The sequence below is a fragment of the Psammomys obesus genome, unplaced genomic scaffold (genome assembly GCF_907164565.1).
Source record: "Psammomys obesus unplaced genomic scaffold, mPsaObe1.curated_primary_1811, whole genome shotgun sequence".
In the NCBI taxonomy this organism is placed as follows: domain Eukaryota; kingdom Metazoa; phylum Chordata; class Mammalia; order Rodentia; family Muridae; genus Psammomys; species Psammomys obesus.
The window spans coordinates 10,910,055-10,937,394 of NW_026585895.1; the positions used below are offsets into that span (position 1 = coordinate 10,910,055).

Here is a 27,340-nt window from a genome sequence, read left to right on the forward strand (position 1 = left end):
CTTCCTTCCTTCCTTCCTTCCTTCCTTCCTTCCTTCCTTCCTTCCTTTCTTTCTTTCTTTCTTTCTTTCTTTCTTTCTTTCTTTCTTTCTTTCTTCTTTTTTTGGTATTTTAAAACAGGATTTCTCTGTGTAGCCCTGGTTGTCCCAAAACTTGCTTTGTAGACCAGGCTAGGCTTGAACTTAGAGATCCACTTGTCCCTGCCTCATAAATGCTGGGCGTCCACCACCTCCTGGCTAAGCAACAGTGCACATAACTGCTGAGCTGACTTTCTAGCCTTATGTACCGCACTTCCATTATCCATTCAATTGAAGGACGTTTAGGTTGTTTCCACTTCTGAGCTATTGTGAATAGAGCAGCAAAGAACATGGCTGAACCAGTGGAGCAGATGCTGAGTTCTATGGGCACGTGCCAAGGAGGGGTATAGCTGGGTATAGCTTAGTCATGTAGCAGATTTATTTTTAGTTTTTTGAGGATTCTGTACACTGTTGTCTGTGACTGCACCAGTTGGCAATGCTTCTAACAGTGAATGAAGTTTCCCTTTTCCCCTCATCCCCTCTTTTTCTCTTGAACTTTGCGGTTCTGACCGGGGTAAGATGAAATCTTAAAGTTATTTTGATTTGCATTTTCTTAATGGCTAGAGAAAATGAACATTTTAAAAGATATTTCTTAGCCTTTTTTTTTTTTTTTTTTTTTTTTACTTTAGAGAACTCTGTTCAGGTCCCAGCTGAGTAGGCCATCCATTTAGTTTATTTCTTTGTTTTCTGAGTTTGTTTGTATGTTCTGGATTTTCATTCTTTGTCAGATATATAGCTTAGCAAAGATTCTCACCCATTTGTGGCCTTCGTCTCTGCCCGGTTGATTGCTTCTTTTGTTGTTTAGAAAAGTTCCAGGCCGGTCTGTTGTTTAGAAGATTTTTTTGGGATTTATGAAGTCCTGCTTGTCAATTGTTGGTTTAATTGGTTTGGATACTTCTAAGGATGATTTAGCTGACCTAATTTGGCCATGGCTTTGCAGCCTGAATTTTAATGATTTCAGCTGGAATGTCTTCTTTCCACAGTTTGAATCATTTTCTAGGAAAAAGGTACAGTCAAGATGTGAAGTATCTAGAAATTTAGCAAAGCTCAATTTTAAATGCTTTCTCATTAGTTTTAAATTGTGTGTACTGTTAAAAGCCTTTTATTTACTGTGAATTGATTTCCAGGAAACTTCTTGTAAAGGTTTACTTTTCTTTGTGACTCTCTCAAGCACTAACAGTAAAACAGCAAACACATGTTTGGTATTTATTGTTTGAATGCCCTTCTTCTGAATGATCATTTTATTACAAGAATTTTGTGCTCATATCACTGTTTTGCCATGTCCAGACACTGTGTGGAACAGGGTGAAAGTGGGAAGGAACTCATCATCAGTACCTTGCAGGGGAGAAATGCTTTTGTTGTCAGTAAATGTTTTTCTTTGCTGTTCTTATTTTAAAGCTGAGATAGGGTCTCCTGTGTCCCAGGCGGGTCTTGAATTCTCCGTGTAGCTGAGACAGGCCCTGAACTACTGACCCTCCAGCATCCATCTGCCCAGTGCCAGTGCTGGAAAGAGAGGTGTATACCACCTTGTGGTTATGTGGTGCTGGGGTGGACCCCAGGTATGGGGATCAGGAACCGGAGGAAGAGTATTGATGGAGCCCATGGAGAATCCCAGGAATCAGACTCTGGAGACCAGACTCAAGGTGCAGGTCTAACTTTATTGTCCAGTGTAACAGCCTTTCAACGATTGAGGGCCAATCAGACCATCCCATACTTGCCTCAAGCACCAGTAATAGTCAGTCAGGTTGGTGTGACTATAAGGAAATGTAGGAAATGGGGGAAGGGCAAGGTCACCTCCAGAAATCAGTCACTGCCCTAACCTCGAATCCATTTTGGGACTTCACTAGTGTGCCCTTGTTAGCTCAACACTGTGTGCAGTGGATCAGGATTTTGGAGGAGCCAGGAGCCACTGATTCCTCACTTGGCCACATCTCTATGGGCCTCAGTAAGGCTTAGTGTACACTGCCCACACCCAGGCCCTATGAACACCAGGCTCTACAATCTGAGCTACATCCCCAGCTGTAAATAGTACTATAGAAGTCAAAATTAATAATTTTTAATTTTTAAATAATTTTTAAATTTTAGAGGTAAACTAAATGAAAATACTTAAAATGTTTAAAGTGTTCATGAATTACTAGTGTAAACTATCTAAAATTGAATGTTGTCTTTGTTTGTTTGCTTGTTTGTTTGTTTGACTTTTCGAGACAGGGTTTCTTTGTGTAGCCTTGGCTATCCTGGACTCCCTTTGTAGACCAGGCTTGCCTTGAACTTCCTGAGTTCTGGGATTACAGGTTTGTGCCACTGTGCCCAGCCTGAATGGTGTATTTTTAAAGAATATCTATTTCATGGTATAAAAGTTGTTTGGTTTGAACATTAAAAAAAAAAAAGGAGCCTAAATTCAGCATTGTAATCTGTTCTGCAATGGACCACTTACTCTTTCAAATGGAAGGTTTAGCAAGTTTAACTTCACTTGAGGAGTGTTTAAACCAAAGAGTAAGACATGGTATGTGCAAGTAGGCAGAGCTGTATTTAATAAAAGGAATGAGATAGTTGAAGCAAATATTCTTCAAAATTCAGCCATCTTTTAACAACATCTGTCAACTGCAGGTTATCAAGGCCTGGTGGCACCGAGCTCACCCTGTACCATCTTGTAGTTATTTGCCAGAAATGAAGACCAACTTTGCCCTGTTGGTAGACAGCTACTGTATGACTCTGAGAGCATGGGATGCTGTCAGACCGAGGCCAGGGTCACACCGACGACTCGAGTGAGTTCAGGGTTGCCGGTATTTACTCCGCTCTTACTTATAATGTGGTGAGCTGGAGGCTGAGGCCGCACACTGGCTGTATCTGCATTAGGCTGTGTCAGGTCTGTCCCACCCGGTAAGCACAGAGACCAGTTGCCATTTTCAATTAGCATTTCTTTTTACTTAAAATGTTTTATTTTATCAATTAAATTTATTTTTGAAATTAAAACACAATCTGTCTTAAAGGTCAGTTTTCAGGAGTGTATGTCTTTTATTAATCGAACTTGATATCAATTTTTTGTTTTGTTTTTGTTTGTTTGTTTTTCAAGACAGGTTTCTCTGTGTAGCCTTGGCTGTCCTGAACTCATTCTGTAGACCAGGTTGGCCTCGAACTTACAGAGATCTGCCTGCATGTGCTGGGATTAAAAGTGTGTTCACTACTGCCCAGTCAGAAATCAATGATTAAGGGGTTCCTTTTTTTTTTTTTTCCTATAAGAGTTTAGGGTCCCAAAAAAACGGCTATTCCTGACTTTGGCAATATCCTATAAATGATATATATTTATATCCTATAAATATAACAGGGATCCAACTCTTCTTAGGGCACTGGTAAGCACTGTGAACTCCTCTCAGTCAGGTTGGGAACTGGGACACACACACACACACACACACACACACACACACACACTCACACACACACGGGAGACAACACAGTTGGGGCACACTTGGGAAGAAGGCAGTGAATGGTGTACTGTAGGACTTCTGATTGGTTGCTATGAAAGGCTGGTAGAACTGGACACTTATTGTGATTGGCATATTTGCGTCCTTCATTTGCATGCCACTGTACCTTCCTGTCTCCATTGAGCTCACTTACTGAATCAGCTGGGAGGAACCCTCAGAGCTCACTGATGTTAAAACAAGAGGTCCAATAAAAGCCTTCTCCTGAGTGGGCTTTCCCTGCTTGCTTGTGAGCCTTGTTCTTGTATGACAGGCTTAGGTGCTGACAACAAAAAGGAGGGGAGGAGAGTGATTGCAGCAGGAACTTGACTGGAAAATTCCAGAGAACAGAAACTGTAGGGAGCTAAGGCAGCTGAGAAAAGGAGGGGCACTGAAAAAGGTTGGGGTGCGCTGTGAGGAGATAAGGATGGGAGGCTGTGGGCCCTGGGGGCTTAGAATTCCAGGAGCTGCTAAGCCGTAAGGGTCAAGAGTTCTGAGACTCAAGACCTGCATGCTATAACACATGGCTCCGTAGGAGTTGGGGGCAACTCAGGGCCTGAGAGACTCACCACAGGCCATCACCGCCCTACCCACTGAACTAACACCAACCATCATGATCTGCTCCATGAAGAGAATATAGATTAAGTCCAGGCCAGACGGGAGAAGTACTTGAAGCAGGGGCAGGGCAAAAACAGAGGTGGAGCTTTTGCTGCTCCTTGTCCTGAGTGAGAACACTTAGTGTTCCTTCATTTTTGAGTAACAGTTTATAGGAAGCGCTTCTACCCAGAAGAGAAACTCTTCTTACCTAGTTACTCAGAACTTTAATGGGACCTTCCCACATATACTTGGGTCATCAGTGCCCTTGTGGTTGGTCAGCTGGTATCATCCAAAAGCTGTATCCTGAATTTCATTGCTACTATCTGGGTATTCCAGGGCAAGCCCAGATTATTTCTTGTGAGCTAAAGGCAAAATCCATTTCTTCATGACTTTGGCAATACATCTGTACATCGAAGAGGCTGTAAAACAGGTTAGAGGGATCCAGCTCTCCCTCAGGCACTGGGACAGAGGTTAAGTAAGTACTCGGAAGCATTGTGAACGTTAGAGGACTTTGCTTATTTGCAGACAGGATGGGAAGCTGGGGACATCCCTTCAGTAATTTGGCAAGAAGTCATTGATTTGTGCAATGTAGAGCTTCTGGTTGCTTGTTATGTAAGTCCTGGGGTTGGTGGAACTGGAGGCTGTGTTGTGATAGATACACATAGATACACTCCTTCATTAGCATGCCACATGCCTTCCTGGCTCTCTAGCTAGGCTGTTGAGTTCACTCTTTGAGTCAGTCACATAAGGGATGCAGTCTGGTTTTGTGCCTGCTCTCTTTTCTGCCTCATGTGGCATCTTATACACAGTAGACCATTGGATGGTTCAGAGTTCAGCGTACAGTAAGGAGGCTAAGACATGGACTGTGATGACTAGTTTGGGGTCAACTTGGCACAGGCCAGTATCATCTGAGAGGAGGGAACCTCAATTGAGAAGATGCCTCCATATCAGGCGGTAGGCAAGCATTTGGATAATTTTTTTTTTTTTAAATTAATGATTGATGTGGAAGGACCCAGCCCTATATAGGTGGTACCACCCTGGGCTGGCGGGCCTGGTTTCTCTAAGAAAGTTGCCAAGCAAGCAACTTGGAAGAAGCCAATAAGCAACACTACTCCATGGCTTCTGCATCAGTTCCCATCTTCTGATTTCTTCACAGTTTGAGTTCCTCCCTTGGCTTCCCTCAGTGGACTATGATTTAGAATATGTAAGCCAATAAACCCTTTCCTCCACAGGTTGCTTTTAGTCATGGTGTTTCATCACAGCAGTAGTTACCCTAACTAAGACATGGACTATGAATAAGTATCAAGATAGTGAATTTATACTCTGCTGTTAGAAGCACTGAGGTGACTACTCATCATATTCCTAAAGAATGAATGACAAATTACCAGTGCTTATGTATTGTTAATGACTAGTTAGAAGCAGGACTTTCCTAGTATTCAAAAATGCAAATGAATTATGATTTTGTCTCATTCAAGCAAAGTTAATATAATTAATCCCACAGCATATGTCCATATTGTCAGGTCCAAAAGAAACTCCAATTTCTCAAACCCCAAAAGTCAGTCCAAATATCCAGATGATGTCAATCTAGACTATAGGAGGGTTTCTGGTGGTTAGATAAAAGCCAGCGTTCCTCAGAAACTTGTGAAACTGGTTCCCGTCTATCAAAAGGAGTCTTCTCCTTGACCTCTGATGGAAGAGACAAGGGCTGTATTAGCATGTCAAAGCCCAGGCTGGCCTCCAGGATCCTCAGTATCACAAGGACCTGTTGCTTATTTCCAAGTCCATGCTGGCATCCTAACCCTTTTCACATCCTCCCCCAAATTCCCTCCAGCCCATGGGCTTCCCGTTGTTCTATAGCTAGCCCTACTCTTCTTGATATGCTCCCCAACTCCTACTTCTTCCACTATTTTCTCTATTCTCCATCCCCTGCTGTCCTTCTCTCTCCTGCAGGAAACCTTGGCCATGTTCAGTCTACTTTTTTTTCTGCTGTGGATTCTTCTAGGGGCCTTCAGTTATTCTCTCTCTCTTTCTCTCTCTCATATCTACAGTAAAAAAAACCCCTTCCCTTCACCATACCATGTGCATCATGTCATCAGTTTAGTCAGATATGTATGTGTTTCTACATATCACATTAAGATTTTATTTCAGCCTAAATTTTTGTTATCATTTTTAAAATGTATTTTTAGTTTTTGAGACAGGGTAGCGGTATGTACCTTGGCTAGCCAGGAACTTGCTATGCTGATGAAGCTGGCCTCCAACTCTTAAAGAGATTTGCCTGCCTCTGCCTCATGAATGCTAGGATTAAATACCAACACACCTACTATTTATTTGTTTGTTTTTATGAGTGATCTATTTGCATGTATGCCTGCGTGACAGAAGAGGGCATCAGATCTCATTATAGATGATTGTGAGTCCCATAATACTGTTGCTGGGAATTGAACTCAGGACCTATGGAAGAGCAGCCAGTGCTCTTAACCACTGAACCATCTCTTTAGCCGTATTAATTACCATTTTTTAAAGTTCACCTCAACTGGATGGTTTCCTAAGTAACTGCTTATTATTTATAGTTAGTCTTCATAATTCACAGAATGTGAATTTGTAAGTTTGCCTGCTTACAAACATTTGCTTGTAACTCTGAAGCAATTATTTAACATTTTCTAGGTCATTTGTGACCTAGAACTGTGAACATTTGAGCCCTGTAATCTGCCTATGCCCAGTTGTGGTTAGACAGTCCTTTCCTCCTCATTCAGCTTTCCTTTTGTAAAGCATTTCTTTGTGGTCTGTTTTTTGTTTGTTTGTTTGTTTGTTTTTGGCATTTCTGTTAGTGATTTTTTTTTTTTCCTGGATAAAATGCCTATGTCTCCTTGCATAGTCTTGCAACGCTGTGTGGTGTTCCTGAATATGAGAAGGCTTTGATACACTCAGAGCGAAATTACACCTGTCAGAAGCTGCTTATAGCACTCATGTTGAGGACTAGATTCAGGGTTAGCCAGTCAACGGTGTATATTAAGACATTTCTAAAGAGAAACACAAAACAGAGCTATGTTCTGATTGCTTGATGACAATGCTGTGGTCAGAAACGCAGAAACTGGTCTTTACTTCTAGGAGCTGTGATTCAGTATTTCTTGTAAATTCAGTGTGTGGCTATTTTATTCAGTGGTACTATGGCAAAGAAGGACAGTCAACTGTTACTGGTTGTGTGACTTACTATGTATTTCTTTATGCAGTTTTTCTTGTTCTTTAAGCAGGCGTATTTTAATACTTCTCCAGGTTGCTAAGCAATTTCCACACGACTCAAAGCAGTTCCCATTTTATGTCTTAAGTCCAGTGTTGGTAGTTTTGCTAGGTGCCTCTAGCACAGTGTTTGTCTGATTTATAGTAACACATCATAAACCGCGTGTGCTGTTGCATTTTAAAGGTTGGGAATTGAAAGCTGAATGTTTTGACTCTGTGATCATTTTTACTTCAGTGTCAGGTTTAACCTCAATAAACTTTCCAGGATTTTTCTTGTCTCATTGGAGACAAGATTGCTTAATGGGATCATTTTAGATGCCAGCAGAGCCAGCAGATACTGACTGTATCTTTCCACACCAGAACTATTCTGTGTATGTTCATTTGGCTCCATAGTCTTGCAGAGGCTTTGGCTGGCAGGCGACTCCTTGGCTATCCATGGTCAGGGAGAATCTAGAGTACACTTGGCCCTTTGCCTGTCTCTGTTACTTTATCTCCTTCTTTTCATGTGCCTGGGTTTTCATCTCTGTCCACTGCCTCCTTAAACTTGAGTGAGGGAAATGGACTTGAAGAGCAGATGTTCACATCCTGTTCTTTGTTGCTCCCTGGGGACATTCTCTTCCATGGGAGTATTTCTCATTTCCTGGTTTTAATTTTCTGGGACATTTGAGGACTAGGATTTGTTCCTTGCACTCTCCTCTCTTCATGTTAGTAATTAACTATTTGTACAGAATCCCCCCCCCCAAATAATGGGGGGAAACAGAGAAGCATCTGTGAAGGTTAACATTATGCAGTCAGTTGGACTGGAGAGGAAAAATTTCAGTGATCTGAGAAATTTTTTTTTTTTTTTTTTTTTTTTTGGCGAAATAAGCATTAAGCCTAAATAAAGAGGCTATATTGGCTATTACTTGGTGGCCATATGAAATGATTACGAAAAGAAAAATCAACTGTGCAGCTGAGCAGATACCATGATTTTCTTTGAATATTTTTTTCAAAGTGTTTTAAGAAAATAAGGATCAAGGCTAAAAAAAATTTGAGTGCACTTTAGTACCTAGCACTAGGGTAGATAGTGCACAGCGAATATATGTGCTGAGTGACTTAATGACTGAAGGGTCTTATTTAAACAGAACTACTCAGTAATATTAATTTAATAATTTATTTTTTCAGATACAGATGAATATAGACCTCCTGTTTGGAAATCTTACTGTAAGTACACACATAAATTTAATTATATGGACTATAGTGTTTTTGTGAGTAATTATTCACAAGTTTGGGATTAACATAAAAGAAATATTTATGGTAAATTGTGTTTCTACACAGCTCTGTGTGGTTGAATGTCTGGCGGGCAGCTCATGTGTTTTAGTGTACAGAATTCCATGCAGTGGAACTTGAGATGACTCGTTGGAACAGCTGATAAAGCTAGTGCTTGAAGAAACTAAGAATTCGAGCAGTTTGACTGTTCTCATCTTGATTCTCTCAGTGACCAAAGGAATATATAAATGATGAATGAGGGGTCTATCTTAGCAAAACAAAATCAGTGAAAGGAGGTAAAAGAGGAATGGTTTTAATTTTTTTCAAGGTATACAAGGGGTGTGTGTGTGTGTGTGTGTGTGTGTGTGTGTGTGTGTAGCTGACAGTTCTGCTGACAGATTTTTGGATAAACAATGCATTCAAACTCTTTCTTTGTGGCTTAAATTTAGTTACTAAAAAACCTCAACACTTAGCTGATTTGTACTTTACTTTTCTGTATTATATATTTTAAACTTAAATGAGTGATTTAATGCTAAAAGTTGCTGTAGATGTTGGCCTTGGGTAGGGCATAGTGGGATATAAACACCTTTCACTGTAAGATCCTGTAAAAACGAATCTTTTACTGTGCTTCCTTAGAAATATTTTAGGTTACATTTCATTAACTTACTCTGGAGTGTATGTATGAATGTGTGTCTGTGTGCGCACAGATGTGTGGCATGGCAGGCATACAGAAGGCGGAGGACAGTTTGTAGGCGTTGGCTCTCTCCTGCTCCGCCGTGGGTCCCCAGAACTCAGTTTAGACTGCTGGGCTCGGCCACCAGCTGAGCCGCGCTGGCCCTTACTGGGAGTCTTTGAGACAGTTAATATCCCAGTTTAGGGTCAATTGAACTTATGAAAACACAGAAACATAAAAACCTTAAAAGTGTAAACCAATAGGGAATCAGGATTGAGTTTAGTACCCTTCTTAAACGAACATAAACTAAAATCTTAAATGTAATTGGCAGGTGGGCGCGCTGTAGGGACTTCAAGGAAGCAGAGACAGGTGCTGAAGGCCTCCGCTCTGAACCAGCTCTGTTTTGTTGTTGTGGGGACCACTCTGGATCTGTTGGTGTCATGGTTGAGGCGTTTGTTTGTTTGTTTGTTTGTTTTGAGAAAGAAACAGGAATTCCCTGTTTTACTTTTGTTGAAACAAAATTGAAAGGCAAATAAATCATAGGTGAGCTGATTTTTTTGCCTCTTAAGATGCTAATTTGTGATCTCTGAATTTGATTGTTATTATTGCCAGGACTGAGAATTTCACTAATAATCATATAAGCATTGACACTTCTAACATGACAAAATATGTTAAACTCCTGTCATCTTGGATTTAGTCAATGACGTTCCACAAATAAGTTGAGTGACAATTTTATTTTATTTTTAATTTAAATTTATTTACTTATTTATTTTGTTTATTTTTATTTTTATGTTTTTTTGAGACAGGGCTTTTTTCTTCGTGTAGCCTTGGCTGTCCTGGACTCCACTTTGTAGACCAGGCTAGCCTCAAACTCACAGTGATCCACCTTTCTCTGCCTCATGAATGCTGGGATTAAAGGCATATGTCACCATACCTAGCTTTTTAAAAAAATATATAATTTATTTAATTTTATTTTATGTGCATTGATGTGAGGGTATCAGATCCCTTGGAGCAGGAATTACAGATGGCTGTGAGCTGCCATGTGGGTGCTGGGAATTGAACCCAGGTCCTTTGGAAGTGTAGACAGTGTGCTTAACCACTGAGCCCTCTCTCCAGCCCATGATTATCAATTTTAATTCAAGTGAGTTTTAATTCAACAAAGTTCTAACCTGAGGGAAAAATGCCTGAATTAATTAGACCTTTTTACTGTGTGTGATTTTTAAATCTGTATTTTGGAAGAGAGTTGGCTCATGGCTGCTCTGCAGGCTTGGCTGACTTGATGCTCACTGTGTAGCCTGGACTAGACTTGAACTCATGTTAATCATCCTGCCCCGACTTACAAGTTTTGAGTTTATAGGCTTGTGCCACCACACCTGGCTTCTGTGAATAATTTTTAAATGAAACTTCTCACAGGTGTACTGTTGAGTCTAAATTTGCTGGTATTTGATATAAATGTCCAAATACATATGTTCTTTGCCTACTACTTTAGGAGGTGTTTTATCTAAAAACTTCCCTCCATGTAATAGAATCATGCCCTTTTGGGCAATTAAAAGTATTGAAAGAAATTAAAAATAACTACACAATTTAATGTTAGGAAAAACACAGGGGTGAAACCTTTGTCAGTTCTGTTGTGTGAGGTTGTCACCCCTTTACTCTCACTTGAGTATCTTACTATTTTCTTGCTGACCAAACAAATGCTTACTAATTACAACCAGAAACTGTAGAGTGTGTGCTCAAATCACATTTACTTTAGTTCTAATATATAAATCTTGACTCAGTTGTCATAATTGGAGTTTTGTAGGTGACAGTACTTTCTAGAACATTTTATTGACAAAGAAGGCAGCATATCTTATTTTACAGACAAAAACAGATATGTGTAATAGGTTTTTTTTTTTTTTTTTTTTTTTGCTGACGAAGTAAGCCAATTCAAGACAAATTGAGTATGAAAGCAGGAGTTGAAGAGATTACTCAGAGGTTAAGAGCACCGGCTGTTCTTCCAGAAGTCCCTGAGTTCTATTCCTAGCACCCACATGGCAGCTCACAACCATCCATACTGGGATCTGATGCCCTCTTCTGGTATGGAGGTGTGCATGCAGATAGAACCCTCATATATGTAAAATAAGTAAATAAATATTTGAAAAAAAAAAAGTAACTTTATTGGGGGCAGCTTTTGGGCAAGTTGATTGGTCTCAAAGAATGAGGCCAGGAAAATTGCCATGCAGACAGGAAGAGAATTTGGGGGGGTCGGGTTGAGAAAGTAAGAAAAGTCGAGTGCAGTGACAGGAGGAGAGGGAGAGGAGAGTACACATAAAGGGTCTGGATGATAGGGAAGAGCCTCTGGGGGAAGGAAGAGCAGCAGAGGGTGGGGTTGCCATGTCCTGGCACAGGTAGACACCGAGGGGTGCTGGGAGAGTGGGAAGCCAGGTGCACTCTGACATGCTAGGTAGGCACCTCAGCAGCGGGCCTCAAGGCTGAGACCCAGCTAAGTGAGCTGGATTTCACCCTGTCCTACACCTAGCTGTGAGGAGCCCTGGATGCAGGCTGCCTGACATTGTCATCTCCTCTTACGGTGGAGACACCTCTTTGAGTTATGTGCACACCCTCACTGTTAGGCCCCGTCTGCTGTCAGTGCTCGCTGCTCCCTTCTTCACCTCAGAATTATCCCCCTCACGTCATCTCTTTAATTTCTAGACTCACACAAGTACTTTTGATGAACTAACTCAGCGAAGTAAGATATTTAGAACTATTTTAATATGCCAGTTCAGGGATCTATAAATATCATGAGAAAAAAGCCAAGGAAAAGTGGCTTTCTTAATTTTAAAAAGTAAAGATATAGATTTTCAGTTCCTTTAAAAATATTTTTATTGTTTTTTTTGAGATTATAACATAATTACATCATTCTTTCCTTTACTCCCCTAAACTCTCCTATATACCCTCCTTGCTCTCTTTCAAATTCATAACCCCTGTTTTCACTAATAGTTGTTACACACAGACACACACAGATTCCTAAATATGTAAATATGCCTGATGAGTCTGTGTAATGTTATTTGTGTGTATGGTTCAGAACTGACCATTTGGAATTGATAACCAATTGGCATGCTCTTCCCTGGGGAAGACTGTTCCCTACCTGCTCTCACCATTCCTTAGTTGCCTGTACTCAGTTCCTTTTGCATCATAGCATTATCCAGATGCTGTGTTCTATTGATAACCTCACAAGGCACCAGCAATGAGATACTATAGTGACTTCATATACTGATGTCAGTCATTGCTGTATAATACTCTGTGGTATGTTGATTGTTGCCAGGGATTATTGTAAATGTTGCACAGTAGTAAGTAGCAGTAGAGAACAGTGATGTGTACTATATTTTTTCTAATTATATATGTATATATTATCTAATTATGTATAGTCATATATGTTCTCATGACATATAAAAATTACAGTGGTCAGAAATGGACCCTATAAAATGATTCCTTTTTCAAGTGAGTCATGCATTATCTGAAGTCTCAGATGTCTGGGTAGTTTGATGGTGTTGACAAACTATGTCAGTGTTTAACTGCAGTGTCAGTTTTCATTCATTTACCTAGGAGTGGACACTTAGAAATAAAGAAGAAACAACCTCAAGGACAAGCATATTGACGTGATGCTTCTGACAACCACCAGTCCTGTTTTGATAAGGCTGGAAAAGATCAGTTCAGATTCCACTGATCCATTTTCAGAATCCCTAAAAGCTACCTATTTGTTTATTAAGGTGTTTCAGTGTTGAATTCTTTCTTTTACTGAATTTGCCTAAATTGAGTAAGTCCTAATAACTTGGTCTCTGAAATTTTGTTTTTAAGGAAGATTATATTTGAAAATAGATGTTTGCAGTATTAGTAAGGAGAAAAAAAACAAGTGATTGCCTGAAACAAATGACTTTAGTCCCAGATTTGAATGTAACGTCCTTTAAGAAATGTTTATATTAGGAAAACAAAGAGCAGATTATAGAGAAGATTGTAAAAATTATAGCTCCAATTTGTTCTACACAGTGGTTCTCAGCCCTCCTAATGCTGTGCCCTTTGGTACAGTTCCTCTTGTGATGATCTCCAACCATAAAATCATTTTGTTGCTTCTTCATAACTACAATTTTGCTCTTTTGAATTGTAATGTAAATATAGCTATATTCCGATGGTCTTAGACAATCCCTGTGAAAGGTTTGTTTAACCCCCAAATGGGTTGTGACCCACAGATTGAGTACTACTGTTTTAGAAGATATTTTTGTAGCTTATGATTTTTCTGCTTTTGTTCGCCTAAAATTTGGCAACTTTACTTTGGTTGACAGTCTTTGTTTTGTTCATGACAAATTTTTATTTAGCAAGAAATAGGACTGTAGCAGTTTTCTTATGAGAATAAAAATCAACAAACTTCTTGTGATACTATATTCCTAAATTCTATGTAAGGGAAAGTGACCCCTTTCATGTCTACCTTCTTGTAGTATACCAGCTGCAGCAGGAGGCCCCTCACCCTCGGAGGATCACCTGTACTTGTGAGGTGGGTGTGACATAGTCATTACAGCAAAAGCCCTTTGATTCTTCTGTTTCTCAAAAGCCAACCTTCCTTGGAGGCTTGTTTGTGGGTATAACCGTTCCTTCTGTGTCACAGAGTAATATTGTATTGAATTCTTTGGACATATGTATGCTGTTTATAGCATTCTATATAACATGTTTGTATATTTTAAATTATTTCAATGTTCGTCAGTTAATTATATACTGTTTTTACATCTTAAAATGTTTTATCCCCATTTCTGATAATGAATTTGAAAATATCATCATAGAATTATTGAACTATATCTTCTATTAAAAGATAGATTTGAATCATAATTTAAAAAATGAACAAAAGTTGAGCCAAACATGTGTCCTTCCATCCCAACACACAGGAGGCAGAGGGAGGCAGATCTCTGAGTTCCAAGCCTGCCTGTTCTACCCAGCAAGTTACACACACGCATGCACACACACACACAGAACATGGAAAGAGTGAAAGGTGGATATGGTTGGATATGATGTAAATATATTGTATGTATGTATGAAATTACCAAAAAATAAAAATGAAAAAAATAAAACCCTTTGGCAAAATGAACAAATAACATGGATAATTTACCAAGGAAAGCTGTTTTGTATAACATATGAAACGATGCAAACAAAACCCCATAAAATACCTAAACAACAAGCTCAGAAAAATCTGAAGTCTATTTTGTATTGGCTAGTGTTGAGCATTGGGCTTGCCCTGGAGTCTGGCTACTATACCAGGGGCACTCCATTGAGAAAACTGATTTTCTCTTTGCCAACAGCTATCAGTTGCAAATAGCTTCTTGGTTGGGGTGAGACTTTGTGTCTATTCCTCCTTCTCAAAGTTGGGATCTTTCCTTGTTTGAACTTGTGCTGGTTTTGTGCTTGCTTTCAAAGTCTCTGTGAGTTCATATGCGTATCAGCCCTGTTATGTCTGGAAAACACTGTTTTCTTAGAGTCATCCATACCTCTGGTTCTTAAAAAAATTCTTTTTCTTCCTCCTTTTCCAAGTAGATCTCTGAACCTTGAGGGGCGGTATCTAATTATGACATCCCATTTAGGATTGAGTGCTCTGAAGTCTCTCACTGTCTGCACATTGTCCAGTTGTGGGTCTGTGTGTTCATTACCATCTCCACAAAGAAGCTTCCCAGTGGAGGATTAAGCAAGGCTCTGATTTATAGCTATAGAAATGTGCCACTAAGCATTATTTTATTTTGTATTCCTTTAGCAGCGTAATATGTAAATGTTAGCTTTTAATCTGTAGATTTGTATGTTTATGCAAACAACCATAGAGGTTAAATAACTAGTAAGGGACCTAGGGGTGCTGGTGGGAAAGATCTTCCAAAGAAGGGAAAATGGAACACAGTGTTACAAACAGAAAAGGGAAAACTAGACTAGGATTATGAGGAGGGGTGTGGGAGAGCAGGGTAAAGGAGGGAATATGGGAAGGCACAACTATGCTGAAGACTTTTGAAAAGCTGCATGGAAACTTCCTACTGTAGAAGCTTCCTAGAATATCTGCAATCACCATATAAGGGAGGAAACAATGTTCCAGCCAGCCAGACACATTATGCTATCAAGTAAGATCTCCAGTGGCAGGACTGGGCTGCATCTTCAGTCAGCAGCCAAAGGAATCCTGTAAATCCTCTCACACATCACAGGCTATAGCAGCAGTTTTTGGTTTCATCTACAACCTGATGATAAGACCCTATTCCTGAAGATTTCACTTAATTGTATCATCAAACATGGAGGATTTGAGCTGGTACCCAACTAGATGTTTCACACCTACTGACGTTCATGGTGCTAGAAGATACTTTGCATGCTACTAGAGGAGAAAAGTAATCAACAGTATCACCCTTCAGTCTACAGCAGTGACCTGCCTACAAGATATGCTGGTGCAGTAGTGGCATCTATGTTATGAAAATAACCAACCACTTAAAATTTGAATTTAATTTCACTCCATGATGTAGAACCCTTACCTGACACTGCTAAAGTGTACAAAACCCAAGACTAGACATTCATATTTTTATTCCTTCAGTAGGTCATCCAGTATTCTCTGAGGGTTGCTTTCTGATAGATCCTCAGAATTCAAGTCAAAGTAATATATGTCTCCTACTAGAGCTTAGATTCTTCATAGGGAGTGGGGCAGATTATCCAGCAGGACAGATTGGCAGCAATTCCATGTATCTGGTTTTGTAGTGGGTTGTTTTTTCCCTACTTGCAGGGAACTTGTGGTAGAGTCCCAAAAGGTACCAGAGATCTACATAGATGAAAAACAATAAAAAATATTTTATGTCCTAAGTGTAGAGCTAGACCTTGTCCTCGTAGCTATAGAAGTAAAAATGATTTTCAGAAGAAAAATGAAATGTGGAAGTTGGATTAGGAAGGAAGATGGATATTTGGAGGCAAAAAGTCTGGTTAAGGAGATTGTTGTAGCATTTCCAAGTATGAATGAAAGGACCTGTAAGACACTGGTTCTTGGGAATAGCCAAGAAGGGGCAGAAATACATATGGTTTGATAGATTGACTTGAGAGGGAAAAATGACTTTAGGGAACTAGTCATCCTTGATTTGATTTTCTGTCATCTGAATCAAAGGAAATGGATTTTTCTTTTCATTACATTCTTTTCATTCAAACAATTAAATTAAAAAAAATTTAATGTGCATTGCTGTTTTGCCTAAAAGTGTATGTGTGTGAGCATGTCACATCTTGGAGTTATAGACAGTTGTGAGCTGTCATGTGCTGGGAATTGAACCCCGGTCCTCTGGAAAAACAGTCAGTGCTCTTGACTGCTGAGCTGTCTCTCCAGCCCCAATTAGATGTTTTTTAAAACTTAAAAACAAGCATATAAATGCTTAATAAGGATAAATTATTCCTACTATTGCATGACATTTAAATTCCCAACTTGATACATTTTTAAGCCAAGTAATTTCGGATTGTTAATCATTTTTATATTACTGACTAATCTTTTAATTTGATTATCTGAATAATTTCTGTAGACACCACTTAATATCTTAGATAACCCTAAAACATCTAGATTTTGTTTTTTTAGAAAAGAAAACTTTTGTTGCTTCCTTAGATTCAAAAGACGTGTAGTGAATTTATGAGCTGAAAAATTGTGGAACAAAGAACAACTCAGATGGGATTTACATTGGAAGATAACCTCATTGCAGTTGCAACAGAAATAAAGTTTCCTAAAGCTTATTATTTAAGAATAATTCTTAGCAAAAGGTAGAATCATGACTCCCATGAGAAAATGAAAACATGCTGGAAATAATTTAATTAATAAGATAGGAGACAAATGGCAGAAAAAAATGTATCAGAAAGATAAAACTTCTTCACTTTCCTGTAGTATGACTTTGGGAAAGAAATGCAGTATGTTATCACCGTAATTCTACAACTGAGAGAATTTGAAGATGCCTCAGAGGTGGTGTATGGGGCTTGATTCTGAGAAACAATTAGGGTGTGCACTTGAGGATGCATGGCATTGTCACTGAAATGGATTTCTTGGTATGCTAGCAGTAAGGGTTTAAGGTTTGCTGGAAACAGTACTAGATCTGGATGACGAGGGGATAGGACACCCATGCTTGGTAGCTAGACTTGGTGCAGAACTACAGGGGATCACTCAGCAGGCTTCAAAGTTGCTTTGGGAACTGCTGGTCAACGTACATCACGTGAGTCATCATCAAACAGGCAGCAAGAGGGGTTTTTTGGCTATACATAAGAATCCCAGTATTTTGTTTCTTTTGTTCTCCTTGTGGAGCTCCTGTCCTCTCCAGGCCTTACTAACTCCCCCTTCTTTCATAAGATGCCCTGCACTCTGCCCAAAGTTTGGTTATGAGTCTCAGCATCTGCTTTGATACACTGCTAGGTAGAGTCTTTCAGAGGCCCTCTGTGGTACGCTCCTCTCCTGTTTCTTGTTTTCTCATTCTTCCAATGTCCATCCTATTTGTCTTTCTAAGTGAGGATTGATCGTCTTATTCAGGGTCCTCCTTCTTGTTTAGCTTCTTTAGGTGTACAGATTTTAGCATGTTTATCCTATCTTATAGGTCTAGTATTCACTTATAAGTGAGTGTTTACCCTATGTGTCTTTCTCTAAAATATCTGGGCACAGGAGTCTTTTCTGAGATTGATATTCCAAGCAAGATCCATTCATGGATATAACCTAGAACCTCAGTATCCAAGTGGGTTCCCTAGTAAGGGGAACAGGGACTATCTGACATGAACTCAGTGTCCTGCTCTTTGATCACCTCCTCCTGAGGGGAGGTGGGGGGCAGCCTTACCAGTCCACAGAGGAAGACAGTGCAGCCAGTCCTGATGAGACCTGATGGGCTAGGGTCAAAGGGAAGGGGAGGAAGACCTTCCTAATCAGTGGACTTAGATAGGGGCATGGAAGGAGATGATGGAGGGAGGGTGGGATTGAGAGGGAATGAGGGAGGGGGCTACAGCTGGGACACAAAGGGAATAAAATGTAATTAATGTAAAAAAATTTAATAAAAAATGATAAAAAAAGAATCCTAGTATTAACCTGATCTCTACCACGTGAACTGGCAATAACTTGAATAACAAATCTAGCTTCCTTGATATTCGGTTCCTTCCTGTACATTATAGTCTCGTAGCCCTGCTACCTGTACCTGTCCAAAGGAAATGAAGACATACCTACACTCTGATGTTTATTGCCATATTAGTCACAATGGCCAGGATAGTCTAGTCAGTGAATGAGTGCGTAAAGACAATGTCCACATACATGATGAAATGCTGTATTTCACACCAAACAAGTCTTTAAAAGAAGCAATCTATTATTTGCAGTATCGTGGGTGAACATGGACAACATTGTATTAAGTGAAATAAGCCAGACCCAGAAAGTCAAACACTTAAATCATCTCACTCTGTAGAATCTAAGACATTCAGCTCAGGAGCCACACACAGTACAGGGAATAGTTGCCCGATGCTGAGGTGGTTGCTGGATGGAAAGGTGTTGGTTAAAGAATGCAGCATTGCAGTTGAAGCAGGAGGAATACCTCAAGATGTGTGTGAGGTAATGCATCTTAATTATTTTAGCCTTCCACAGTGAACACATATCAATACATGATGTTATACACCATAATGCACACATGTGTAAATTATAATAAATACATATATAAGTATAATGTTTTCATCAATTAAAACGTTACCGTGAAGAGCAAGTTTAGAATTGGGAGTGATACGACCCTCATAAAGCAGAGTAGAGTCATCACCTACTGGAGAGTGAGTGATCCTAAATGTGATTAAAACACAGCAACAGCAGGGAGTCCTAGAACCCAGGGACCTCCTAGGAAAAAGCCTTTTCTGTTGCTGGGATTTCGTAGTTATAGCTACATTGTTATTCAGGACTCAACTTAAATGTCATCTCGGAGGGGTCTTTTCTGACCCCCAACTTATAACTACCACATGAGTCCTCTGTTACTGCCATTGGACCATTTGCGACCCCTGTACTTTCTGGTTTTCTTACTGCTTAAAAAACAAACAGCAGCAGCAACAACAAAACTTTCATTGTGTTTCTCACCCTTACAATGTACTTTCAAAACGGTTAGGACAGTTTTGGTTTTAATTCAGTGATATGTCTCCTGCACATAAAAAATAGGTATGGGCTGGCAAGATGCTCAGGGGGTAAAGGCACCTTCTGTCAAGCCTGACTGCCCTAGTCCGGCCCGACAACCACACGGTGGAAGGAGAGAACCAGCTGTGGTGAGATGTCCTATGACCTCCATTTCTCGTGAGGTGGTATGAACATCCCCTACAATTTTCTCTAAAAATGACTTTTTTTTTTTTTTTTTTTATGAATTGGGCAAATCCTCTCTATCTTCCTATCTGCCCAGTAGGAATTCTCCCGAATCTATGCCTCTGAGTGTTGCATGCTGTGAAATGCTACGGGAAGAGAAAGTGGTGAAAGGAGACCTGATGGGAACAGAGGTGTAATGATACATTAAGATGTTTGTAACAAGATGGAGACTGTGGAGTAACAAGCTGGAGCTGGCTGGGGAGGCCAGGAGGAGAACCACAGTCTGTTGCGACACTGCTGTGGCCTTAAGTTTTGTGGATATTTTACTTTTTGACTAGTGATTAAGTATCTTTTCTAATTATTATCTAGAATCAAAAGATAGTGTTGTTCAACTGTTTACACACACAGCACAGGTACATCAAAAACAGGTGTAGGGAGATGAATGACAAATTCGGTTAATTAATAAACTTAGAACCTATCTTCTGCCCGTTAATATTACTCAGATTCTTTTTCTTGGTATGTGCTTTACTATCATATGAAGACAGTGCTGAGTTGCATTTTGCACATTTTGATTTGCATAAATATTCATTGTTCTTCCTTTTCCTGTAGGTAGAAAACCGACCAAAGTATTATGGAAGAGAGTAAGTATGAATTATCAGAAGATATCTCATAGATTATCATATGTAAAAGATACAGGTAAATGAATGTGTTTGGTAAGAACACAGGATGAAAGAAATATTCTGGTTTGGTGGAACTGAATTCTTTCTGTGATTACAGGTATAATTCTAATTGGTCTGAATAGGAAAATAAAAACAAGTATAAAAAGAAAATGCCATGATAAAGCAAATATTCAGTAATGTTAAAGAAGCAAGCCACATAAGCACACGCACCTAGATGCATTTCAAGAAAGTGTATATTTATGTGTTAGATACATTAAACATATGTAGAGACTCCATAGGGTCTGGACAGTTCATTTTGTATTGCTCCCTCTTTCCAGTTTTCTATATTATGTAATATCGTACCAGAAAAAGTGATTCATGTTTCCCAGAGACATGTCAGACTTTTTTACATACCTTCTAAAGATGTTTTCCTGATGTGATTTACTAAAGACAGTGCATCACTATGAAGCCCAGCTTTTTCTGTGGTGGAATTACAGGCATGTGCCAATTCATCGGTAACCTCTCAGGTATTATAAAGTTAACATCTTGTACATAGAAGATTTTTATTCTTTTCTTCAAAGTACTATATTTCTGTTTCTCAATAATCACAAAATTTAAACCTTAAACATTAAAACAGCATTTGTACTAATTTTTGGTATAGTCTGTTGCCCAACTGCAGAACTAAATCTGAAAGTGTATTTTAAAAATATTTTAATGCTCATTATCAATATTAAGTGGAAAACTCAATCTATTAACATAATTAATAATCATAAATAAATAAATCCAGGTGTGTTTTCAAGTTGTGTGACTTGTCCATAGTCAGAGCCTGTGAGCTAAGGTGAGAGCACCTGCGTGGGCACCAATGGAGGCTCTCCTCAGTACTGCTGCACATAGAAGCACACCCGACATTAGAATGGGGGTTATGGATTGGGAGGCCTCTTCTCTAACACTGATGGTAACACTGAAAACCTTCTTACTGTACAGTTTTAAAGGGATAGAAATATTGGGTCAACTGGTATGAACCATTTTAAGGGTCTCTGAATTTCCTTGTCAAAGTGTCTTCCAGAATTTGATTGAGTTTGATTGCCTTTAAGGTAATTGATCTTCATTTTAAACAGCTAGCACATTTTGCCTCGTTTTCTCATGAGGGTGTCACATCAGGGACGGGTTAGTCTTGCTTGCTACAGATTCAGTAGATTGCCTGTGGACCTAGTTTTAAAATATTGAGGAATTGATGGAGATGAAAAATTCAGGAGACCAGTTAAGAGTATTTCTGATCGATGTGATTGAAACATAAATGCCATGGACAATTTTTAAGACTGTTCAGAGAGACTGAGCCATACCACAAGGAAAAACTTCAGAAAGTTACCAGTTACCCCAAGCAAAATTTGTGGATGCCAATGAAGGGCCTTCAAAATGTATTCCAAAGTCATGTGACCATTGTCTTTTTGTGCTATGGAAGCTGCAGTGGTTCTTTTAAGCAGTGAGCAGATGTGATGAGACATAATCCCATGCTCTCCTGTGATCCTTGAGCCCTTGAGATAAACTCAACAGACAGATCACAGCAGATAGTATAAACATACTTTGTTTGTTGAGTACAAACAAGGGCATCACAAAAAAGTAGTGAATTCTCAGTGAGATGTCAGAATTTGGTTATTAATGTTTCATTATTTATTTCTTTAGTAACTTAAAATTTCCTAGGGACAGTGTGGGCCATTTAGGGGAGAATAACTAATTTTTAGGAAATGCAGTTTGTCCCTTAGGGGAATGAATGGGAGATAGGCTAGTTTGTGATGAAGTCTAGGTGTGGTGTGGTATTACCTTAAGCTCTCTCTTCTGGGTAGGACTCAGTGTCCCCAGGGAGGAGTTTGCTGGGATTCAGTTTCTTTTGGATGGTTTGTCTTTAGGTAGATGAGGAGAGCTCAGAGAAAGACTTTTCAGGCACAGGCTGTTTGTCTTGTGATGTCAGATGACAATAATGTACCAAAGCATGATCAGTACACATGCCACATTCAGGGTGGCATGGCCTGTATTCCTTTATAGTCTTTGGGTTTTTAAAAGGCTACAAATTGCAGATCATCATACAGGTGTAAAATAATGCCGTGTTTTATATATCTGTCACCACTGCCATTTTTACTTTCTCAGTATTTTGTATCATGTTGTTGTAAATGAATCTTTGCATAAACGATCTGTTTATTATTTGTGTTTATTCTTCCTTTTTTTCTTTGTTAACAAAAGATAGGATTTGGATAGGAAGCAAAGGCAAGTGCTACACTGTTTGATTGAGGTGTGAGTATTCAGTAATGCAATATGTACACTATTGGGTGATCATGCCAATTAAAGACAACCAGGGTCCTAGAAAGTTGCCAGCATGGACTTCCAGCTAGAAGTTTGGATCCCAGAACCAACTGGGAAGAAGAAATGAGATAAATTTCTCTGTGTTATTCTTTACCAAGCCCATATAGTCAAATGGCTACAAAAAACAGGACTGTCCTCTTGGGTGAGGTAGTGGGTCCTGCCGTAGACGGATATGGATTTTGCTTCTGGGTTGGAAACTAGATCAGTAGCTACTTTGGTGCTGTTGTTATCACAAAGAAGCTGGCCAGGGGCCAAGCCCAGAGTAACACAAGCATAGTCAAACCCAAGTGCTTTCCTGCCACCACGGTGTAGCTGAAAACAACAGGTGAGGGCAGGAAGCTCTTTTGTCCTGTTACATTGAAAAACTGTGGAAAGCTGGATCTCTGAATTGGCTTTGTTCCGTAGGTTTCATGGCATGATCTCTAGAGAAGAGACTGACCAGCTCTTGAGTGTGGCTGAGGGGAGCTACCTCATCCGGGAGAGCCAGCGGCAGCCTGGAACATACACTTTGGCTTTAAGGTTGGTCATGGGCCTGCAGTTATAACTGTGCTTTACTTTAAACCCTCTTAATAGAGGCCTTTAAAAGTTAAAGACATCCAGCATGTAATTGAATTGGTTCTTGTTTTCTTGGGGTCCAATTACCATTTTAATAATGTGGAGATCCTTTAAAAATTCCCTATGAATGGTAGCCCTGGGTGATGAAGGATTTAGATACTTTAAAGCATCATTGTCAGCCCCTTGCTCTCTGTCTTGCTGTGTCAGCTTCTATCTATTTCTTAAGTAAAGATACTAAAAGTTCTTTGTAACTGATGAACCTAAAGCCAATGTCATTTCTTAGGTTGACTTTTGGTTAGAGTGGCCTTCTTGAGAGCTCTTGGCTCTTCTCTACAATTGAGCTTCACCTAACGTTCACCTGTTCTTAGATGACAGTGTGGTGCCTGGAAACAAGTATTTTCATTAGCACTTCAGCCAGTCATAAGAACAGAAATACAGTAGGATGCCCAGCCCCTGGGCTTGTCCTGTTTATTATTATTATTGTTGTTGCTGTTATTTTAACCTTACAGTTGAAGAAACAGAGGGTCTGGAGGTTGATTAACACAGTCGACCATGTTCACACATATAAGTTGTTCTAGTATTTTAAGCCATTTAGGCTTAGAGTGTGGTTTTAAACACTGCATTCCTGTCTGTCCAAAGGCTTAGAATAATTATTTGTTGCCTTTGTTCATCTCCTCGTGTGTTAATTCTCACTGGTCTTGTCTTTAAGAAGACTGAAAAGCACCTGCAACTTCCTAAGGAAGTGGTGAAGGGATGACTGAGCATAGAGAGCACAGAAAGCTGTCAGTGCTTAGGACAACTAGCCTGACTCCTCCAGCCACCTCTGTCTCTGTGAGTGAGCACGGAATCCATTCTTGTCCATAGATGAGTATCAGTTAATCTTCCTTAGAGCGTGACTGGTTCAGTTCAGGGCTAGAACTGAGTTCTGAGTCCATGGTATTCTGAGAAAGGAGAGCTTTATCACATTTGTGGAACTCTGCCTTTTGTTACAAATCATGACGTATAAATCCCTCTTCAATTACTTAGTTATGTTGCTCATTGCTTTTAATTGTGGTATACTGGAAAAAATAACTTCTTTGGCAACCCATATCTCTTTATTTTTCTACCAATTTTACTAGAAGACTGATTTGGGGAAAATCACAGAATTACTTGAGCTTGTGTACTTTTGCTGTCTTTTGGTTTTTGTTTTCCTTCTCTCTGTTCTTTTGGTGCCCAAACACAGGGCCTATTCATGTTGGGGGCATTGCTCAGCTGCATCTGCAGTCCTTAAAGTTGGTCTGTTTGCCATTCTATTTCTTTAACTTTCTACCAGAACCCTGTACCACTGCATTTCCTATGTGTGGCAATCATGTGATTATCTAGGGTAAATGAACCTTGATGTAACAGCCATGGACCAGAGTAACTTGGAAGGAGGAAGAACAAAATCCCATTCCCTGGGCTGCAATTTCCTTACTTTTCTCCCAGATCATGTGGCCATTCTAAGACTTGAACTCACTTGTGTAGTTTCCCTTCCTAGCATCACAGTCAAGCACCATGGATTTAGTTTGGAGTAAAGTCACCTCTAGACTGCCCAAGGACTTCCTCCTCCTCATTCCTTGCCCTGTCAATCTACTAATTTCCCATCCATCTGGGACAGTAAATTGAGATTAGAGAATAGTCGAGCATTAGTTTGAAGGGAGTGTTTTTAGTTTATAGATCTGTGAGAAACTCTAGTCGGTTTTTGTTGTTATTGCTGAAAAATCCCCACAGGATTGTTACTTGGAAAGGAATACTGAGTAAAGAAAGCTGCTGGGGAAGGTGGGAAGAGAAAATTATGAGTGTGTATTAGAAATCATTTATGCATTGAAATATAACTAACAGTCTTCACACTTTACACTAGATGTATAGCAGGAGATGAAATAAAAGTATGAAACGTCTATTATTATTATTACTATTATTATTATCTCATATTCCCACTCTAAGCTGATAATTCTCCCAACTCATGTCAGTTTGTTTTGTTTTTAACATGATGTACAATCCAGTGTGGTAAACAGCTTATCTAGTTCATAGCCATCTGTGTTAACTGTGCATTTGCTAGGTTGGCCAAGGGCTCTCTAAAAAGGAATAAATCTTGAACCTCGGGTCCTCAGTAGATACAGCAAGACCAATATGCCCAAAACTGAGCTTATCATGTTTCTTTCAAATATCTTATAATATCTCCATTCTCTTTACTAGCTGGTAACACTTTATTATTCTGTTCTGACAGAAACCAAGAAATTGGTTTTGTTTTTTCATCAGGTTTTAGGCCCTTGTAGATTTCCCCCCTTCCCTTCCAACACACACTAAATCTTACAGTAATATTTGCTGTTAAAAATAAGTTTATTATTTTAAACAAACTTTAAAATTTTGATTTTGTAATTTTCCTTTGGTTTTCTGGATCCATATCTTTTTCTATTTCACACCTTCTTTATGGATCCCCAAAACCTTGCATATTTCATAGTAATTAAAAGGAGTTTTCAGTTGCTTATTTTTTTTTAAATATTATGTGTGAGTGCTCTGTCTGCATGTACATCTGCATTCCAGAAGGGGACAACAGATGCCAGTATAGATGGTTGTAAACCACCATGTGGTTGCTAGGAATTGAACTCAGGACCTCTGGAAGAGCAGAGAGTACTCTTAACCGCTGAGCCATTTCTCCAGCCCTCACTTGCTTATTTCATACAGGCAAGTCAATCCTATTTCTTGGGTATTCATCCTGAAATCTCATTTAGTTGTCATGGCTGGAAGGCTGAGACATAAGGATTACTCAACCTTGTAGTTCTAGGCCACCTAGCCAATGAAGTAGGGCCTACTCTCAAAAAGGAAAAGAATTTTTTTTAAAGGAGAGAAAGAAGAGCAGTGATTAGTAAGATTGTAGAGGTGATTAGGACACAGGATTGAGCAAACTTTGCTCCCTCTCATCGGCATCTTCCCCCTGACCGACGCTCTGCATGTGATGTGCAATAGCAGGGTAATATCAGATGCTGTCACTACTGGTTGCAGTGGTCAGAAAATGAGGGGAAATGCTTCCTGAAGGTCAGAGTGTGCAGATAAAGAGAATGGACTGTGCAGGCACTTGTTACAACTATCTCCTACTCCACGGGGATTTGGAGGTTTCCTGTGGATTGATTGACATTTGGATTAATTATAGCTTAAGAAAATATTATGTCAGACATGAAGTAACTTAAGTAATTTGAGACATTCAGCTGAGCTGGGCAGTGGTGGCACACCTTTAATCCCAGTACTTGGGAGGCAGAGGCAGGTAGATTGCTGAGTTTAAGGTCAGCCTGGTCCATAGAGTGAGTTCTAAGACAGCCAAAACTACACAGAGAAACCATGTCTTGAAACAAAACAAACAAGCAAAACAAAAGAAGATGAAGAAGAAGAAATGCAGCTGAAGACATGCTTTTCTTATGGTTTTCATAGTTTTAAGAGAGAATTTTTTTTTCTTAGTGCTGGGCATCAAACCCAGAACTTCATGCTGACTACTTATATACACTACCAGTTGAGGAACTAATTTTTAAAACATATACTTCATTGGTCTGAGAAGATGCTTCAGATGGCAAAGAACATCTGGGTCAGGGTGGTTTGCATTGAATTCCAAGCTAGCCATGACTACATATTGAAACCTTATCTTAAAAAAAAAAAAAAAAAAAAAAAGTAATCCCAGCCCTAATACAGGTAGATCCCTGAAGCTTCCTGGCCAGCCAGTCTAGCCTGCTGTTGAGATCAAGGCCAGAGAGATATCCTGTCTCAGAGAAAGTTAGTGGCTTCTAAGGAACAACAACGATAGTTGTCCTTTGGCACACACAAACACACAAAAAAATACACCGTAAGCTGTATAACTCTCTAGAAGAATTGTTAGGTTCATTTGGATATTTCCTATTGATCTGTCTTTTAGTTCCCGAGTCTTGCATTCTGCTTTGTAAGTGTGCAGTTCTGAGGATCAAACCAGGGTCTTGTATATGCTTTTCAGGCATTCTGCCAGTGAGCAACTTCTCCTCTGCTACTTCTGATCTGTTGCTAAACCTTACCTGCTGAGTTTGTCATTTCAGATACTATATTATTTTTTCCTGAGAATAGTAAAATAAAAAAGGTATAGAAGTTTATGGAGAGCTTGAAGAGTAATCATATGAAGTGACTTCTCAGATATAAAATATCT

The 27,340-nt window shown here is 39.5% G+C and overlaps 1 protein-coding gene across 2 annotated transcripts in view; it reads left to right on the forward strand.

The window, feature by feature from the left end:
• The window catches only part of Chn1 (chimerin 1), a 152,226-nt gene that overhangs the window by 27,501 nt on the left and 97,385 nt on the right, over nucleotides 1-27,340 (forward strand). Inside the window, exons 2-5 of one of the 2 annotated variants that reach the window (XM_055600555.1) lie at nucleotides 8,529-8,567; nucleotides 13,758-13,813; nucleotides 20,198-20,229; nucleotides 23,011-23,124. In XM_055600555.1, coding sequence (XP_055456530.1) covers nucleotides 8,529-8,567; nucleotides 13,758-13,813; nucleotides 20,198-20,229; nucleotides 23,011-23,124 — 241 coding nt within the window. Of the gene's footprint in view, nucleotides 1-8,528; nucleotides 8,568-13,757; nucleotides 13,814-20,197; nucleotides 20,230-23,010; nucleotides 23,125-27,340 lie in introns of those variants that run through there. The other variant, XM_055600556.1, reaches the window with a different exon arrangement.